Below are 20,205 nucleotides of genomic sequence, written 5' to 3'. Positions count from 1 at the left end.
GACCGGAGGAGTGGGGAGCGCGCGCAGCGGAGCGCAGGCAGCGCGCGGGGTCCGCGGTCCAGCCGGACCCGACGAGCGCCGCGAGAGCATCCCGGAGTCCATCAGGCGGGAGATGACGGCCACAGAGCTCCCCTCACCCGGACTCGCCGGCCCGCCGCGGAAACCTCGAGCCGTGCTGCCTGACTGGACCCCTGGGACTTGGGGTCAAATAACCTCCAAGAGCCTGCGCGTGACTGTCCCTCCTCGCGCGTGTCTCCCCGCCCCGAGTTCGCACAAATCTTGGGCGTTAGGGTGTCAGAAGCTTTTAGTTTTGATCAATGCAAAACGATCTTCTTGCTAAAAGGCCCAGCTTCTTTCCCGGGGCATTTTAAAGGCCAAGCTCGACTGGGGAAGAGGTGTCTGGCCTTCCCATCTTTCGGGCTTAGTGACCTCACTCCTCAGTTTGGGGCGGGGGCTGAGTGACCACTCTTGCCCAGAGCGTGTTTCTTCTCCCTTTGAACGCAGGACGCCTTCCTTGTTTCCAGCACTTGTGGCTGAGGGTCCTGGTGAGTTCCCTTCCTTCCTGGCCCTTCTAGGAGGCACTACATCCCCCGAGACTTGCTTGTCCACCCAACATCCCCTGTGCATCGCCACACCCTAAGGTTTCTTGCAGGGCATTTGGCAACCTCTGGGCCATTTCTGGAGGTAAATGGCTCCTCTGTCAGGTTCCCGGGACTGGCTGCATTTGCCTTGGCCTGGCATGTCAGCAGTTGCTAGCCCTGGGGATGACCTTGGATGATCTGGCTTCTAGAGTGCTCAGTTCACCTGACTGTGCTGGAGGCATTTCCTCTAGTAGGAGGTGGAGTGTGTGCAACAGCTTTATTGGGGAAGCCAGGAGGCCCCAGCAGGATGAAGGTTTGATGGTGATGGGGACAGTAGAGAGAGCTCATGGAGAGGAGAACACTGTTAGGTTGCTGGTGGACAGAGTTGGTGAGCTTGAGGGTGGGGGAGGCAGGACTCTGGGCAGGGGAAGGAACGTCAGGCTTTGCAGGCAGAGTGGAGGCCACCAGGACACTGGCAGTGGGGAGCCCAAGCCCAGTGAGGATGGTGGCAGGTGGGCAGAGGGCCAGCTCTGGTCCGGAGAGACCTGGATGCTTCTCGATTATAATGGGTTGCACATCAAATAAGGACATAAACCCATCATCACTTGAAAAATACCGTAAACCAGAACAGCATTTAGCACCCCCAGGGAGCATCTCGCCCAGGCTGGCCTTTCTTCAACATGCTTGACGACTGGCAGGAACTTATGGCGGGCATCCTGACAGTGTCCTACTGCGGTATTGCTCAGTCACAGCAACTTGGAGCTTGGTTTCTACTTAGCAGGTAAATAAAAAAATCCTAAGTTGAACCATAAGGTGGGAATGGCCTGTGATTAAGTCTGGTCTTCAATTTGGAAATGTGGAGAATAAACTAACCATCATAATAGGTTAGCCTGCAGTGAAGCAAATGAAGTTCACATTGACAAGTATAATCAGAAAAATAATACTATATATTTTATTTTCCAAAATTTTTAAAACAAGGGAAGCTTTAAAAAATGTTATATGGAACTGCAGTGTAAAAAACAAAAATTGAAATTTATAATTCCAAATATATACATGAAATTAATAGAAAGTCAATCTCACGTATTTAAAATTTGGTATGTAACACATTTTGAGTGAGGGGTTGCTTTTGGCTATATTTTCCCCCCCATTTTTAAAGTTGCAAACTATATGTAACAAAATCCACCATCTTCACCATTTTGGTGCCTACTGCACAGTTAGTGGTTTTCAATACGTTCATGTGTCGTGCGACCACCGCCGCCCCCCATCTCCAGGCCTTGAGACTGGACCTCCCCAGCCGCCTCCTGTCCCTCCAGTCCCCGGCACCCTGTCTGTGCTCTGTTGACTCCTGTAAGTGGGATCACACAGTATTTGCTCTTCTGTGTCTATCTTACTTCATTTTGCCTAAGGTCCTCCGGGTTCATCCGTGTCATGGCACGTGTCAGGATTTCCTTCCTTTTTAAAGCTGAATAATGTGACAGGCACACATGCTCTGTTTTGCACATCTGTTCATTCATTGATGGACACTTGGGTTGCTCCCCTGTTTTAGCTACTGTCTTGAACATGCGGACACAGCTGTGCATGGACATCTCTATAGGAACATAATGACTTTGGGCTTTAAAAAATAGTAGAGTGGGCTCCATCATGAACTTGGCCCCGAGTCACTGGTTTTACACAGGGGTGGAGGGGACACGAAGGAGGTGGGGTCAGCTGTGCTCGGTGAAGTGCCTCTCTGGAGATGGTGATTCTCAAGGGAACGGAAGGCCAGGCAGGTGAGCCTTGCCCAGTAACGAACCTCTGACTAAGTGCTGGCTCGTGGGCATGACGGTGAAAGCTGAAAAGCTACAGAGGTGCCGGTGCCTGCCCTAGACCCTGCAGCAGTCCTCTGAGGAGGGACCTTGGGCACCTGGCACGGCAGAGCCTCTGCGGGGGCCGACTTGAGAGCCTGGGCTGGAAGGAAAAGTGAACCTGCCTCTCTCCCCCTCCCCCGGAAGTCCTTAGGATGCAAGGTGGCCTTGCTGAGTCGCCCTTGAACAAGGAGGGAGCGAGATGCCCTTCCCACCTGCCATGAACACCACCAGCAGCCAGGCTCCTGTGCGGGGGGCGTCACCAGTGGGAAGTGGCTTATGAATTGTCCTGTTGGGGCGCCTGGAAGCAGCAGGTGGAGGGAGCTTTGCAGAAGCAGGTGGGAGATGGAGCAAGGTCACTCCGGTGGTGATGACGGAAGAGGCGAGGAGCCAGGAGGGCGACCTGCACTTTGGAGACGGCGCGCCTCCTAGATCTACGGGTCAGTGGCACTGCTGCTGGGTCCTCCACACCCATTCTTAACTGGATTTGTGACATCCTAACTTACGGAGCTCATGTGCTTGTATATTAAACATGACCTTTAAGGCAGGCTGTGGTCCCCGTTCTTCTGGATTTTATAGACCAGTAAATGTCAAATAAAACTTTTGGGACTGACATATGGCTACCAGCTTTTATATCAAGTAAGACAATAAAAAGTCTAAAAACGATGATCTCCCATCACCATTTCATAAAGAGGCTTGTTTTAACAACGTGGAGGAAGGATAATTTGAGTCTGCAAACTGCGTGGCCTGAATGTGAAGGAACGCCTCCGAGTTGCCTGTAGCTTACTGATTTTCTCTGAGCAGAAGGAAATTCATCACCCACGCACCTCGGAGGACTAAGGCTCCTTTGCCCTGAATATTTTGGGACCACTGCACTGCCTGCTAGTCTCCTGGAAGAAGTGGTTTCAGGGCCTTAAGGGAACGCTGAGGAAACCCAGCACGACGGGCCTGCGCCTTGCATCCGTTGCCACCATGACGAGCTGCGTGGCGAGCGCCAGCTGTCAGGAACTGCCAGCGCTTCAAAGAGAAGTGAAGAAGGCAGACTGTGGCAAACAGGATCATGGGAACCTGGGGTTGGAGATTTCCGAGCCGTGAGCTCATCGGGGGCTGCGTGAACCAACAACCTCCGCCTGCGTTGCTTTAATAACTGAGCTTCTGATGGAGGCCAAGCTAATTTGCTTTAAAAAGAAAAAAAAAAAAAAAAAAAAAAAAAAAGGCTGAACACCAACAATTTAATCCATCTCTAATTTAGTGGAAAGACTAAGGTTGAAAGCAGCTCATTTCCCTGAGGCCACCCAGTTGGTGACACACGTGGGTGGGGTTGGAAGGACTCTTGCGGTTGAGCCTTCATAGCTGTGTTTGGGTCTGAAGGGTCCCTAAAGGTCCACACGGCCAAGGCTTGCTCCCTAGTGTGCTACCAGAGTGGTGGAGTCTTCAGGAGGGAGGCCCAGTGGGAGGTCTTAAGGTCACGGGGCGGGCAGCCTGAAGGGGGCTGTGGGCCCCAGTGCCCTCTTCTTTTCCCCTTCCTGGTCACCAGGTGTTTGCTTCGCCATGCTTAAGGGCCATATTTTGCTCTAGGGCACACGTGGCCATGCAGGCCCTTGAGAAAAGATCCTGGTTTTGTTTTTTTCACTTCTGAGCAATGACAGCCCCTCCTTGGTACTCCCAAGTCCCCTTTCCTAACAACAATATTCAAGGATGACCTGGCTCTCTTCCCTTTTCTGCATGGACAAGGCCTCCTAATGCAGCCTGCAAGCTTACCCGAGGGAGTCGCAGGCTCAGGTTCCTGCTTGCCTCAGGTCCAGCACCATGCAGGGCTTTGCACATGTGGCTCTTTAGAGATAAGACCTTGCTTTCACCTGTAGCTGTGTCTGACCTGCACACCTCCAGAGCCCAGCTCAGAACACAGGGGCTGCAAGAATGTTCCTGAACAAGTGAATTCAACAATGAGCCCAACTCAGGTTTGGACATGAGCCATACACATTCAGTTCAGCAAAACAGAACAGTTTCAAGTAAAATCAAATGTTTACTCATTTCTTTTTACTTAAATAATGTAAAAGTACTATGCAAAATTTTATTTATATAGATTAAACCCTAATAGTTTTATAAAAAGTTGAGGCATTGTTATCTAGCAATCCTATTACTTCAGCATCCTATCTCACAGTTATACGTTTACCTTTGATTTCCACTCTTATAAAATTAACATTGTAACACAATACCATACATTCAGTACTACTTGTAACTTTCATCTGAAATGATTGGTAAATAAATTATTATTAAATAATAAAACATGATACCCAAGGGAAAAGGAAAGTACTTAATGGTTTTCCAAATGCTAGTAAGAAAGAAATACGTCAGCGTAGCCTTGATTTGGGGGGATGATTTGGCCTATGACTAAAAGGCACGTGGGAGAGCAAACCAAACGTTTTTTAACTGAAAGGATATTCGCGTTGATCTAGTTCAAACCCTGAATCTTTCATATGAGGAAATGAATGTATACCAGGGCAAGTGACTTATCTAAGGTCACAAAAGTTCTCCTGATAACAAATCTAGAATCTTTTCCATTTCATAACACTATAATACAGTCATATTTTTTAAAAGATCAAGTCAGATATGAGCTGGGTACAGTGGGGCATGCCCTTAATCCCAGCAACTGAGGAGGCTGAGGCAGAGGACCGAAAGTTTGAGGCCAAAGTCAGCAATTTAGCAAGATCCTGTCTCAAAATAAAAACATAAAGGACTAGGGATATGGCTCAGTGGTGGAGAGGCCCTGGGTTCAGTCCCCAGTACCAAAACCAAAAGATCAAGTCAGATATTAAGGAAAGCAAATCATGACATTGGAAACTAACAGACCCTAAAGCAAGAATTTAATAAAAAGACACATTGCCCACAGTGTTCATGATGGGACGGTCAACCGTTGTGCGGGCGCGGCTCCCTGGTATACGAGCTCACTCACACGCTCCTGTCACCCGCTCTGCGTGTTGCTTGTGTTTTCATCTGTATCACTCGAGTGCAATGTTTTCCACAGAAACTTCTCATTGGATTTCCAGAGGGAGGTTTCCAGCTCCTCTTTCCTTCTGGAGGAGGTGGCAATGGGGGCTTTTTCACACAGGGTCTCTATGACTGCCACGTCAGTCAGTTTACTGAGATGGTCCTCATTCTGCTCATTTAGGATGTCCCAGAAGTCTTTTGGTCTCTGCTTTGCTTTTTCCATAGGCCCTGAAAGAACTTTCTTTGGCAGTTGTGTGGGACTGTTCCCGTGACTTTTAAAGAGGTCATCAAGAATAGAGGTGTCACCAAGCAAGCCTTCCACAGAAGCATTTCCTAAGGCTGGATTTTCTGCCTGTCTGTTTTCTGACTTGAAAAGGGGTCTGTTTCCCGAGACGCCTGTTCCTGCGAGGTCCTTTTGGTCTTGCGTGATATTTTCTAGCTGCCTCTCCTGTGCCTTGCGGTTGCTGTTCAGCGAGCGGGAGGTGGTGGGGTCTCTGCAGGCTCGCCTGTCTTTCTCTTGAGTAGCGCTAAGGGGTGATTTGGGAGTTTCTGCATCACTGGGAAGGGTCTTTTTCCTACAGGTGCCATAACTCTGAAAGCTAATTGATTTTCCTTTAGATACTTTTGGGCTACAAATTTGAGAAATTTGGTTGGTACAATCTTTAAAGGACAAAATTTTAGAATGTGATGGCTTTGCTTTCATAAGAGAGTCTCTTTCTTCATATTTATTTCTGATATTCTTTCCTTCCTTGCGGGCAGATTTGATGAATTCTGAAGCAGAATCCACAAAAAGTTCTTTGACCTCTGGATACTGGGAAGCATAAAAGTCTCTTAGCATTTTCTGTCGTTCTTCTGAAGTGGCATTAGTTACATATTTAGCAAATTCTTTTACAGAAGAGAAGTTAAAGTAAGAGGCCATTTCTTCAAATTGTTTTCTAAAGATTGAAGAAAACCAGTGGTTATTTTCATTATATTTTATTTTCAGAAAAATCATCATCAATAATAGGAAAGGCCGAGGCAAAGCTGTGTAATTTTGTCCCTTTAGTATGCCTGCTTAATTCTACAACAAGGATGCTTTTATCATGGCCTTTTTCCTTATGCTACTAGGGAAAATATCTTAGCCCATGAAATCACCAGCTTTCTAAGTTATTCTGATTTATGCTATCAGGTAATTTCTGGGAATTATGGGATCCCAGCGTGCTGTTCCTCCCGTGAGCCAATTTATGACTGACATGAGAATCATAACATATTTGAGATCTATATTGCATTCGAGTCCCATGAAATACTATTGTCAAGGGGTTTTAATGAACAGAACGAAAATTATGAGAAAATTTAATTCTTTCTTCTTTTCCCTTTTTCTATAAATATGACATAGAAATTTTATGAGACTTTTCGATGAGCCAAAAGGAAAGCTGTAAACTCATGTAAAGCTTGATTCTTTTTTTCTCAATTGATCTAACTTTAGTATAGACAGATAGCCTTAAAAGTGAGATATTGTTTGAAGAAGTTGCGTTTTTAGTGTAAGATATTAATAAACACTGTTATAGGAATGTATGAGGAAATGGGCCTTCTGGAACTTGGTAAGATGGAGGCAGAAAAATGACTTAGTGCCCTGGGCAATAGACTGCTTCTTTCCACTGGTGAGCAAGCTACGAATTGAGATGTGTTCCCCCCAAATTATGCTGATGCCCCAAAGGTCTATCTGACAGTATTTAGGGTTAGGGCCTGTAGGGGGATTAATGGTCATGAAGTTGTAAGGGTGGGGCCCCAATCTGGCAGTACTGGTGTCCTTGTAAGAAGAGAGGCCACAGAGCTGGCCCAGGGGCGTTCTTAGAAGGTTCCAGCTTTTACAGCACATGAAGTAATGGGATGTTATTATTCTACTTGTTCATCGTTCCCTTTCCACCTCTCCCCCCCACCCTCCGCCTCCTCTCTGCCACACAAGGACACAGTGAAAAGGAGGGCCATCTGCAAGGTAAAAAGAAGACCCTCACCAAAAACTGAATTGGCTAACACCCTGATCTTGAACTTCCTGAGTCTGGAACTCTGAGGATGAATTTCTGTTGTTTACGTCACCCGATCTGTAGTATTTTGTTATGGTAGCTCAAGAATAAGACAGAGGGTACTGAATTGCTGATACTGAATTTGGGTCATGAATCAGGAAAACTTAATGTCTGTAAATACTTCTTTAAAAAAAAAAAACCAAAGATGGTGTTGTAGCACATGATTATAAGTCCCAAAGTTTTAGAATCTGCACTCACATTTTATACACTAGTTCCTTTAAAACCCATCCATTCATTCAATACGTGTTTATAGAGCCCTATTATGTGCTAGGTACTACACAATGGAGCTCACGGTCTACCTGGGGAAGACAGAGTATGAAAACCAAGCCCCACCAGGGCAGAGGTGCTAAGCACAGGCCGGCTGGCAGGGGCACCCACACCAGGAACCACCAGTGGGCAAGCTGGGCAGGGAGGGCTTCTCTGCTGTCACCTCTGGTCAGTCAGGTGAAGGAGAGTGGACGCCTCCTGGGAGAGGGAATATGCACACAGGCCCAGTTCCAAGGGGACAAGGTGCACGGAGGGGCAGGAAAAACTACGAAGGAACAGCTGCCAATTGTGAAGGGTGTCGCCTGATGCAGACAGACTTCTTAGGATAAAATGATGACTTATTTTTAGTGTACATATGTAAAGGTAGAGCGTCAACGTCACCTATTGTTTTTGCCCCCCATGCTGAATATGGAAAGTCTGTTCCTTTGGCGTCAGCGGCAGTCCTAGCGCACGCCTGCTCCTTTCCTTTGTGGCTTCAGATGCGCCATGGCGTCTAGCACTCACTCGAGCATCTCAAATGTCCCAAATCCAGAGCTGCACACGCCTGGCCACAGCCACCCTCATCTCCTCAGAACACTTACCACCACACGATCTCCCAAGCATCTTTCTTGGAAATCACCAATGCTCTTGTTGGAAAGTGAGCATGTTCTTAAAAGGTTCCAGTTTTTAGTTCAAATGAAGTCATATGATATTGTTTTGTTTATTAATCATCTCCAAATCCATTTTTGTGACCTTTCTGATAAATATTTGTGCTTGCAAAGATTTAGTGATTGGCAGGGTTGCAAGCTGATGTCTTTTATTTATCCAAGACTTGGGAGTGTCTTGGCAGCTGCCAAAGAAACTTCACCTCTGCTGGGCCGAAACCAAGACCTCACCCGTGACCCTGTGTCTGTCACCTCTGGGAGAAGAGCTGTTTCAAATTCTGTTTAACCTGAATAATCTGCAAGTAAACTATGCCACATAGTTGCCCCTGATGGGAAAAGTTATGATTATTATTCATTTTATTTTTGCCTTTTAACTTGCTTTCCTAATTCTGGGTCTTCAAAAGAACTTTCTCTAAGAATTTAGGGAAATGCAAGGTACAATCAGGGGCATAAGCTAGTCACTGTGCAGGCGAAAATCAGTAAGTCTGAGTAAACTTCCATAAACCCCTTGGGGAAAGAGGAAAAAGGGAAGCCAAAGATTGGTATTATTTAGCAAGGGCATCAAAAGTAGTTATGTATCACAGGGAAAACTCCAAATCCTCTCCCTTTCTCTGGGGAAGCAGGGTGGAACACAATTGGAGTCACCTTATCTCTGCCTAAGCCTTCTGAAGAGCAGGAGGCTGAACACCTCATTCAGATGATCACATGGTTGCAGAGCCTTAATGATGGACCAGAATGGTTGGTGGGGTAGAGGGGGAATCAGCCTACTGGACACTGTCCTGAGTCAGACGCTGGCACTCTGCTATCAGACACACTTCACCTTTATACTTAGTATGAGACATTTGTTCTCCAGGATTGCTAGACAAAGAGGGGAAAGAGTCAGGTGCAGTGTCACATGCCTGTACCTAGTGGCTCTGGAGGTTGAGGCAGGAGGATCACAAGTTCAAGGCTAGCCTCAGTAACTTAGCAAGGCCCTGCCGCAAAATAAAAAATAAAAAGAGCTGGGAATGCAGCTCAGTGGGAAAGTGCCCTGGATCCAATCCTCAGTGTATTAAAGAAAAAGAAAAGAAAAGAAAAAAAAAAAAAAAAAAAAAAAAAAAAAAAGAAAGCAAAGAAGGAGGCAAAACTAATTATTATACTTTTATAAAAAATACACACTGCCAAAGGGAATAAAGGCACCTGTGTTCCTTAAAGGCTGGCAAAATGTATGGGTGGCCTCTCAGAAAAATAATTGCCCCAGTGAAAAGACAACCTGCAAAAGTCCTGTGAGCAGTGTTTGTGCAGACAGGGGCGTGCCTGCCCTTCCACACCACTGCAGGCAGCGGACAGCCACAGGCAAGCCACCACCCGGCTTCCCCAGGAGCTGAGGGACTAGCCTTTGCCGGCAGCTCAGGGCCAGTCGCCTGGGAGGTGCAGCCCCTGAGGGAAGCGTTTGAATCCACAGAGCCAGCGCTGTTTTCCCACCGTCTCAGAGGCCACCAGGATAGCCCGGTAGGTAGGCTCCCTCCCTGCTTCCTGTGGCCTTTGCTTCCTGCCTGTGATTGGACACTCCAGATCCTGGACTGACCTTGCTTCCTGCCATCGAGCTCAGTAACATCAATGTGCACGTGGCCTGCCCACACCCCACCTGGCCTACCCATTTCCATGCTAGCCTCTGCTCCTAGGGTCGTATCTGTCATTGTCATTACCACCAGCCCCACGACCTCCACGTCCTGGAACTCGATCTGCTCCAGCTCAGTTGCTCCAGCCCCCAGGACAGGAGTGCTGTAGCGCACAGGAGGCCTCAGCGCCCTCCCAGGGACCCCTCCCACTTGCTCACGCCCCTCTCCCGTGCAGCTTGGGTTTACTCTACAGCCATCCTTTACTAACATCCTTCAGTGTTCCAGCTGCTCCCCGCCCATCCTCACCCCTGGTGAGACCTGGCCATCTCTATTCTGTGCCTGCAACAGGGCAGCTGAAACCTGCAGGATAAAGTCTGCACACAAATGGACGATGGTTGCCAAACTCGGTCTCAGACGGCGACGTCACGTTGCCCAGCAATCCCAGTCCTGCTACACTAGCTTTCCCACTTGTAGTTCATTTGATGACTTCTTTCTCTCTGGATGACAGCTTTGATCCTAGATTCACTGAGAAAATGCCACCACGTCTGTGCCCATGATGTGCCAAGTCCCTTCTTTCTCAGAGCCTCGCAAAGGCCAGCTGTGGCCCGTGGTCCAGACACTGCCCTCTCCAGGCTGCCGTTCCTGTCCTCACCTCTGCACGGTCTCTTTCCCCACGCGTCTTCCCTCCACACCGTGGTTCAGTGATGCTTCCAACTTCAACAACCCCACGTGACCCCACAGTGCCCTCCAGCTACTGCGCCTTTCCACAGCCAAGCTTAAAGAGCTCTCGCAGAGCCTTCCACCGATTCTCTCGGACTGCCCGTGCCAAGGTGGCCAAGAGCTCTGCTGGCAGCAGCAGTGCACGCTTTGACTCCACCATCCTGCAGCATTGAGGAAGTGAACTACTCGGCCCTTTGAAACCCCTCCTGGACTGGAGGCCCTCCGCGTGCCCTGCCCCACCCTGCTGCTGCTGTTCCTCCAGGACTGGCTCTCATGCTGCAGCTGTGGGGATGGTGGGGATGGGGGTTCGTTGCTCCTCCTCCTGTCCCTGCCCCCTGGCTGTTCACAGTGCTGTGGTTCTGAAATCATTCCCAGGCTCTATGCTCATAACCCCTGGGTGCACATCCTGAACCCCAACCCCAGAGTGGCACGCTCACTGTCTACCTGAGGATCCCACAGGATCCCAGACTGCATGGGTGAGAAGAACCCCTGGGTTTCGTTTTTCACTCCGAACTTGTGTCCCTCCTAGTTTTCCTCCTTTAGAAGACCCACCCTGTTGCTCAGGACAGGAAGTGAGGAGCGATCCTGTTCTCTTTTCCTCCCCACCCAGTCCAGCACCGAACTGAACTTCCCATGTGGCTCGTCCCCAAGGCACCCCCACCAGGACAGTTCACTGGGGGCTCCTGGCCATCACCGCACCTCCCTTCTTCACCGCCGTCTCCCCACATCCACTGTGCCCCTGCCACACCGCAGTGGGAGCTGCCCTGTACCCAGTCACCCAGCCACACCGACTTCCACAGCTTCCACTGGAACCAAGTCCAAGGCCTTCCAGTCTTTGAGGCCCAACATGCTCCAGCCCCGCCTGTCTCTGTGCATCTCACGCACTGTTCCGTTTATTTTTCATGAGTCTACCAGTCCCTCACAGGTCCTTGAACACCCAGCCGCCCCTCCTCAGGGACACTACCAATCTGGTCCTCGGCCTGGTCACCCGTGAGGTTTCAGTGCATATGCCACCTAACTGCCCCTAGAGAGGCGGCTCCGCCCTGCAGCCCACTTCTTTCCTAGAACTCCACTTTATAATGACTCACTTATGTGCTTTCTCACTTTTTAAAACCTTATGGTTCAATGTCTACCCCTTTCCTACCACACTGTGAGCTCCACGGCTGTCTTCTCCTCTGTATATTCAGCACTTAGCACAATGCCTGGTCATATATTAGGTGCTCAATAAATATCTGATGAATGAATGAACAGAATGTACTGAAGGGCTTCTTTTTGTTGTATACAATAATTTCATTTAAAAAAATCAGTTCAGGATTATCCTTTTAAAAACATCTAAAACATTTGAAGTTTATTTTTTAAAGTGTGCAAATTCAGACTTTTCTGAAACATTTAGATGTCAGGTACAGTTATAATTCAAACAATTTTTATATTTTATTAAGGATTCATACTTCTTTTGATAATTATTGCTAAAGTTTAGTGTTGTCACATGCGACATACCTGCGGATTCCTTTTGGTGTTTCTCCAATTATAAAGGTAGTCTGGTCTGTACGGTGGACTTTTTTCTTCTTCTGACACACAGGGTGTGAAATGCACAGAGGAAAGGAAATGGATCCCTCACTTGGTGGCTGGTCTTTCTTTGTATATGTCACTGTGTCGGTGTTCACTTTTTCTTTGTATGTCTGAAAAAAGGGAAGGAAACAAAAGGTTGGTTTTGGTCAAAGAAGGAGAATGTCTCACTTTCCCCCAACATACTCTTCATCTGAAATTACTGTCAAAAGATTTCAACCTAGACCTTTAAAAAGATGAAATGGGGAAAACGTGACTGTTTCTATTGTTGAGACTGGACATACTGATACACATGCTGAGAGCTACTATTCTAAGTAAAGGTACCAATTAATGACTCTATAAATGATGGAATAAAAAAGAGCACTCTAAAATCTTTAAGTTCAATAAATTTGAGAGATTTTTATCAAAATTATTAAGCGGTCTATTACTTAATATCTTAGTAGACAAACTTCGAAAAAGAAATAATCTTTAAATCATTTTCATCAATCCTACTTTTTGAACTCTGCTGGGTTGCAAGAATATTCATGATTTCAAGAGGTTAACTATGGTTGGTAAATTACAGATGGAATCAAACATTTTAGACCATGGGTAACTTGTTTCAGGTAAACTGTTAGCAATGGTGGGTTAAAAAATCATTTTAAACAGTATAGTTCCACTTTCCTTGACAATTGTGAATAGGTGGAAAGCCCATCCCATTCCAAAAAGAGAATTACTAGATACAGTTCAACAATGACAACAATAAAATTATATTGAACTCAAAAATAAGGAAGTCTCTAGGCGCAAACAACAAAGAAGTAACACAGGGGTCAGCGGGGGCAGAAACTGAGCAGCTCGCAGGGCAGTGTCCTGGCCCACAGGACCGGGGATAGAGGAGGATGGGAGGATTTAACTCCCTGCATTAGAAAATGAAGAAACAAATGAACAACACAGGAAGTATGAAGAGAATATGTGATTTTTCACAGTAAAGCCAGGAAGGCCTAAACTAGGATACGGGATAGACACAAGCCACCTTCTTACTCTAGATAGAATTTTTGGAGAAAAAGATGAAATGCCCAGCTGGGGCCATTTGTGGAGTCTGGGTCTGCACCACCCTGGTGGCATGGAAAACAAAGCTGAAAATCAACGTGCAAAGACTGGCTAAGAACCAGGGCAGATCACCGATCTACCTGAGGGGTGAACACAAACATACCACAGAAAGACTTCCATACCCAGAGGGTGCGCAAGGAGGGTTAGGATAAAAATTGTAAGAACACAGGAAACCCAACACCACGGACGCGATCAGATGCAGCGACAAGGAGAGCTCATACCTGAGGAACTACAGATAAAGCCACCTGAAGGCATCTTTAAATCTTTATGTGTCTGGAAAGATAAAGATGGAATAGGATCCACTAGCAAGAAAAAGGCATTGTATAGACAGATTTGGGAAAGAACTAAAAGCAAACTTAAAAGAAGTATAGTTTTGAAAAAAAAAAAAAAAAAAACAGACTCAATGAATGCAGTATAGGAATTTAAAAAGGAGAAAAGGAGGGAAATTAAGAGTCAGAAGACATACCAAATTTCTAAAATGCTAGAAGAGCAGAGAAAATGGAAGAGATAATGTTAATGAGGTAATAGTAGAAAATTAAAGAAGGCATAAATCTTCAAACTGAAAAAAGAAAGAGAATCCCTATTGGTAAAAATGAAAATACATCTGTATTTTGGTAGATTACATACATATAGAGGGAATACCTTAAAAATTACCAGAAAGAAAAGATAAGGAATCTGCAAAGAAGTGACAAACTAATATCAGATTTTTCATTAATATCACCACGACCAGAAGATAATAGGATAATATCTTTAACATGCAGAGAGAAAAAACTGTCAACTTGGAATTCTATACCTAGTTAAACTATCATTTTCAAGCATACAAAGACTACCATAGTTTAACAGACATAGATTCTTACTAACGATATAATAATTATTAGTTCTTCTGGCAGGATTTCAATTGGATAGAAGTGGCACACATCCAAAGAATATAGGTGGGAAAATATTTTAATTTCTCAAGTATTCACTACATACTTATTATGTTTCTGCCACCATGCTACGCATTTGACCTATAGAGATATGAATGTATTTACATCTACAAGAAGGTCCTACCCTTAGGGGTTTAAATGTTAAGCCTATTTAAAAAAATAAGTGGCACATTTAGCTTTTTCTTTTTTTTTTATAAGACATTTACCTATTTAACTTATATTCAAGTTCATTTTTATAGGAAAAAAGACAAAAATGGTATGTTCTTTAGTAGCAACCCATTTCTAATGAAAATAAACTGATATCTTTAAAAGTTTTGTGGCTCAGATGCACAAACACAAAATATCAGGTGACCAGCAGGAACTACGGCTTTGCACTGATCAGTAATATTAAAGATACTTTCCTTAAAGATTTAATTTTTTTTAAAAAAATTGTACCTTAAAACATTATTAACAAAGAGAGGAAAATGTTGACTCATTAAAGGTAAGTTTAAAAGAGATCTGATGCATTATTTCCATCACAAAACAAGAGGAACATTCGAAGTTTCTAAAGGCTGATAACCTTAGATGATCCCCAGAAATAATTTCTCATTATTTTGAGAAGAGATGAAAACACTTACCTGAAAGTAAAGAGAGTAAGCAGAAAGACAAGGTCAATAGGACACTCTCTCCTCATACACACAAATGCCTAAGGCCTTGGAGAAATCACACCAGACGGTGGCAATTCTCAATTATTCACATGATCACACTAGATCTTTCTGACCATGGCAGCATTACAAAGTTCACATTTTGTACAAATACATTTTTTAAAAGTCATTTTTATAAATTTGTGAAGAACATTCAGCCTTTGCAACCACAGCTATCAGACAAGTGGATCTTTACGGTTTGACAAATATTCCATTTTAAAACCTGATTCTTTCAACCAATAGTAAAAAGGTAAAATTATTTTTCTCAGTATCCTAGCTTTTATTTTTTTAAAAATCTGTCTAGTTTCAGATTTCCATTTTATTAGGTGATGTAATAAGCTTGTGAAATGAAATTCTGTATTTACCTCAGTTATCGTAGACAGATCTGAGGAATCCGTGTGCCTGCAAAGGTTTATTTGGAATGGCAACTCCAAAGGCAGAGTATATAAAATACATAGGGACCAGGCGGTGGTGCATTGATTTCCCATTGCTGCCCCAACAAATCGCCACAAACGAATAGACTTTAGATAACATAGACTCATTATCTTAAATTGCTGTAGGTCAGCAAGTCTGATGTGGGTCTCACTGGGCTACTCACTGGGCTAACATCAAGGTGCTGGCAAGGCTGGGATCCTTTTTGGATGCTTTAGGGGAAAATCCATTTCCTCACTTTTCCAGCTTCCAGAGGCTGTCCACAATCTTTGTTTTGTGGTCCTCTTGGAAGCCAGCAGCTCTTCTCTAACACTTTCTCCAAGGTCACATCACCCTCTCACCTCAGCCAGGAAAGGTTCTCTAAGATGATTAGAGTGGGCCCATCCAGATAATGCAGGATCAAAGGATCCTGGTCAGCTGGTTAGCATCCTTAACTGCAGCCATGTAATGAAGTCATCTCAGGGCTACTGATTTAACCTTAATTGCGTCTACTCCCTTTTCAGGTAAAGTAACATATTAACAGGTGCCAGGAATTACTTCATGGGCATATTTGGGGAGGGCATTATTCTTCCTATTGTGGGGGGGGAGTGTGGACCCTTAACCTGGGTTTACCTACCTTCCCAAGGTTCTGTGGAGGGTTTCAGTGATTTCAGAAGGGGTGTCTATGAATCCTAAAGCTGTACATACACCATTCAGACTAAAGAGCCTGTGACTTTCATCATATTCATAGGGTGTATGTGACCACTGTTTTAAGTAGAAGTACTGTTGATGTAATTTTCAAAAAGTCTTGTTTTTCTTTGAAAAACAACACCTGATTTAACTTGTAAACATTTTGGTGTTCTTGTTAGAGAGTAAAACCTCACTGCTTTACAGTAAGAGTGTGGTCCATCCTTTACCATAGCTTATCCAGGGAAAATAGTGCCCCTGTGCAGCTGCAGTTGTATGACAGTCAGCATTTCTTATTATACAGCCAAAGACAAGGTAGGTGGCCAAGATGAAAAGATTCCAGATTCTGTGAACTGGATTTGAAATCTGTTCATTACCACTTAGGTCACAGCTACGAAGCCAGGATGCTGAAGCAGCACCAGGCAGGAGCATCAGTAATGGAGGCTCAGGGAAGGAGGAACTCAGCAGAATGACGTGGAGCAGGAACTGAAAAGGTGAGAGCCTGTCTTCACATTAGGACAGAGGACGAAGCTGCTTGTGCTGCGCAAGAAAGCAAAGTAACAGCACCGCTCGCCCCTCTTTCCTCCGGGGGCAGTATGGCCAACTAGAGTGCTGGGTGTGTATTTGATGGAAAATGCTGTGCTGTGCTTGTACCACGAAGGAAGAGAGCAGAGCTCCCAGTTTCTGTGAACGCTCCCAATTGTCCCTAACTTTTTCTAAAAGGGACTCTTCAAAAGTATCTACCAAGAATTAAAGGTACTAAACTCTGTGATTCTGATTATGGTTATGATAATAAAACAAGGAAGAAATCAGGAAGATAAGAACTTTGTGCAGCTGGGCATGGTGGCATGCACACGTAATCCCAGTGACTCAGGACACTGAGGCAGGGGGATCACAAGTTCAAGGACAGCTTCGGCAGCTTAGTGGCACCCTAAGCAACTTAGCAAGACCCTGTCCCCAAATACAAAATACAAAAGAGCCAGGGATAAAGTGCCACTGGATTCAATCTCCAGTATCAAAAAACAAACAAACAAACAAAAAAAAAAAACAAAGCAGCAGCAACTTTGTGCAGTATTTGTACAGTAGAAGTATTTCTGCTAAAACTCTATTTTAGAAAACTTCAGGCTATTGTAGTATAATTTATCACTCAGTAATTGCTATGTGCATGATTATTTTCATGAATTATTAGACATTGCTTAGTATTTCCACTATAGTATTTACATGAAAAAAAAATCAAATTCTACTTTAGGCATCAGTATCAAAAATAAAATCTACTAAGAAATATAAGAAATGCAGTAACCACTCTCAGATAATATAAACAGTTAAAAAAATCCATTTGATGATAAAACTAATTGAACAAAAAATGGGGCTGCTTGTGAAGTTGAATTATTGCCAAATATTGAAGTAATATTCTAACTTCAAAGTAGTAACCCCTCTTTCTTCTTTGGATGTACATTCTAAAGATGGAGCAGTCAGGCAGAACTGAAAAAGGAGGGAAAAGTCCTTCCTCCTCCAGACCACAGCTAAGTCTAAAAAGGCAGAAGGTAGACTGAGGCTAGTTATATAGATCCTAATCTCAGTTACATCATTAAAACTTTAAACACAAAATGTTATCTTTATAAAAATAATTATTAAAACGAAATTCAGCTTATAAAATTATTTAATCCAACTAAAACATTAAAACTATTATTTCTAGAAACAGTAATTGTTCTAATATATTCTGGCCAAAATAGTCTTTTCACATAGCCACAATTAAATGTTAACTTGAAATGGCTCATTTGGCCATGTGTGGGGGCACACGTCTGCAATCCCAGCTACTCTGGAGGCTGAGGCAGGAGGACTTCAAGTTAGAGACCTGCCTCAGCAATTTATGGAAACCCTGTCTCAAAGTAAAAAAATAAAAAGGGCAGGCAAAGAGCTGGGAATGTAGCTCAGTAGTAGAGTGCCCCTCGGTTTGATTCCTAAAAAAAAGGCTCATTTCCAAGATAATATCTGCTCTGACATAATTTTGATAGTTATCATAGTTGGCTTTTTTGGATATACCTATAAAATGTGTTTGAAAATATAAAGATTACTCTTTACAAATGTATAATGCATACATTCTGTTAAATAATATTTTATTATTTTAAATTATAAAATACATTAGGATTACAATAAATATAAGGACACTTGTAGGGAAAAATGCTAGAGATGTGTTTACTGTGCACCTTCCCCCCCCCACATCTCAGGACTTTAAAAATATTTTGTTCTACTTTATGTATCATATGCTCAGTTGATTCTTAGACACTGTACATAGTCTGTACACTTGAAACTCCAGGTGATTCAATTCAGTCCTTCTGCAGTTAAGAAAAAGAAAGAAATAGAAAAAATGAGTCCACACTAGGTGTAATAATGATCCATAATTCTGCATATCTTACCCCTTACTGTAAAGTTTTAGGTGTACACTAGATATTGCAGGAAAGTTCCCTTCTTCATGTAGCCCAATGGGATAAAACATTCAAATGACCTTTGATATAGAGTACTCTTTTTTATTCCTTTAAACCAAAAGTGTATTCTCTGCAATTCAAAAGTAGATCTAAGTAAAGTTGCTATACTTCCATTAAAACAATAGCTATTTATTGAAAGCCTGAACTAAAAAAAGTTACAGATTTTCAATATGAAAGGGTAATAAAAATCAATACTGACTCTTAAAAACACTGCAGAGAGCAACTCTTGATGTCAGGGCCCTTAAAAAAGCAAGCGAGGAAGACCTTTCCTTCCTCAGAGCCACATGATCACATTAGCATTTTCCTCTTTACTCCACTACATATGGAATCTATGTTTGTATACTAGGAAACTGCCATGAAATAGTTCAGGGAAGGCTTAAGGAAATGAAAAACCCTCTTTCTGTTAATATTCATTGAAGTAAACAGTGATTTTGGAGGTACATATTGAAGATCTGTAGCGGGTACCTAGGGAGAAATAATATGGAAATGGGAAGAGTCCACAGGGATGAAATGGCTGATGTTAAATGAACTAGAAGGTCCCGGCTCTGCCCACTGCGAGTCCTGAGTGGAAGATCAGATGTTCTGGTTCTAGATTACTGAAGGACCTGCCCGTCACCTTGCCCTTGAGAGGGGCACAGGACTTTGAAAACACTAAGGTTTGTACCACATGTGGCCACACCCGCACATCAGCCAGATCACACCCTTTTGGCCCTAAATCCAAAAATATCAAGTGCTCTTTGATTTTCCTTCTTCATTAAACCTTAAACAGTGAAGTTTGAGGCAGCCATGCTTTTGTTTAACATCTGTTCAAACAAAAGATTAAAAAAGAAATTTCTCTTTGGTTAAGGGCCAAGCCCTGTGAATACACAGAAAGTCATGAACTTGCTTATCTCTCTGCAAAGTGGGGCTCAGGAGGACTAGAGAAGCACAGAGCACGCCTGGAGAGGATTCATTCCAAGGGCACAGGAGAGTCGGAAATGACAAGCACTTTTAAGGATCTTTGCACAAGTGTGCCCCATGAGCCCCCTAGGAATCTCCTCAACTCATTCTTTTGAGAAAAGCCAGCTGATCAGAGAACTACCACAAATACTATCAGAGGCACATTTTCTGCACGTGTTTACAAATGACATTCAAATCTGAAAAAAACAAACACTTGGATTCAAATCCAAAACTTGCTTTGGGAGGGAGACTGAAGTTTGTAACTATGGTCTGTTTTTCTCCTGGAAGACGTGATAGCTTGGGCCAGAGAAAGTCCTTTCGAACTCGTATTTGCTTTCTGAGCAAGTCATCTGGGACTACCTCATACTGGCTGTCCTTCCACATAGTGGAAGTATCTCATTAAAAAACATGTATCAAATTAAATCAGTGAGAAGTAGTTTGCAGTCGACCCATAAGGCTCTGTCATTCATGGTCACAGCAGTCAACCCCAGGGAGGGCCCCTGAGACCACAGTGGCCCCTCACCAGCCTGCAGACAGCAGTGGGGTTTTCGCTGTCGTGCATGGGAGGGCAGTCTGGTAAATTCCCTTCACTACCTCCTACAGGTAGAGGCGAGGGCAGGTCCCTGGCCTCTCCAGGGAGCAGATGAGCAGTGGGCTCAGCTCCACAGGCCCCGGGCGCAGGTCTTTCTCTGCCATGTACTGCATAATCC

The 20,205-nt window shown here is 44.3% G+C and overlaps 1 protein-coding gene across 3 annotated transcripts in view; it reads right to left on the bottom strand.

The window, feature by feature from the left end:
• Window positions 1-1,512: 1,512 nt before the first annotated feature.
• Window positions 1,513-20,205, bottom strand: part of ERCC6L2 (ERCC excision repair 6 like 2) — a 110,762-nt gene continuing 92,069 nt past the window's right edge. For 2 of the 3 annotated variants that reach the window (XM_079108819.1, XM_079108820.1), the window contains 2 exons: window positions 12,209-12,390; window positions 3,621-6,351 (listed from right to left, as the gene is read on the bottom strand). In XM_079108819.1, coding sequence (XP_078964945.1) covers window positions 5,391-6,351; window positions 12,209-12,390 — 1,143 coding nt within the window. In that variant the 3' untranslated portion in view covers window positions 3,621-5,390. The other variant, XR_013758741.1, reaches the window with a different exon arrangement.

Source organism: Sciurus vulgaris (genome assembly GCF_902686455.1).
Source record: "Sciurus vulgaris genome assembly, chromosome: 13".
NCBI lineage: Eukaryota > Metazoa > Chordata > Mammalia > Rodentia > Sciuridae > Sciurus > Sciurus vulgaris.
Note: the sequence above shows the minus strand (reverse complement) of the source record. Positions and strands in the feature narration are given on the sequence as shown.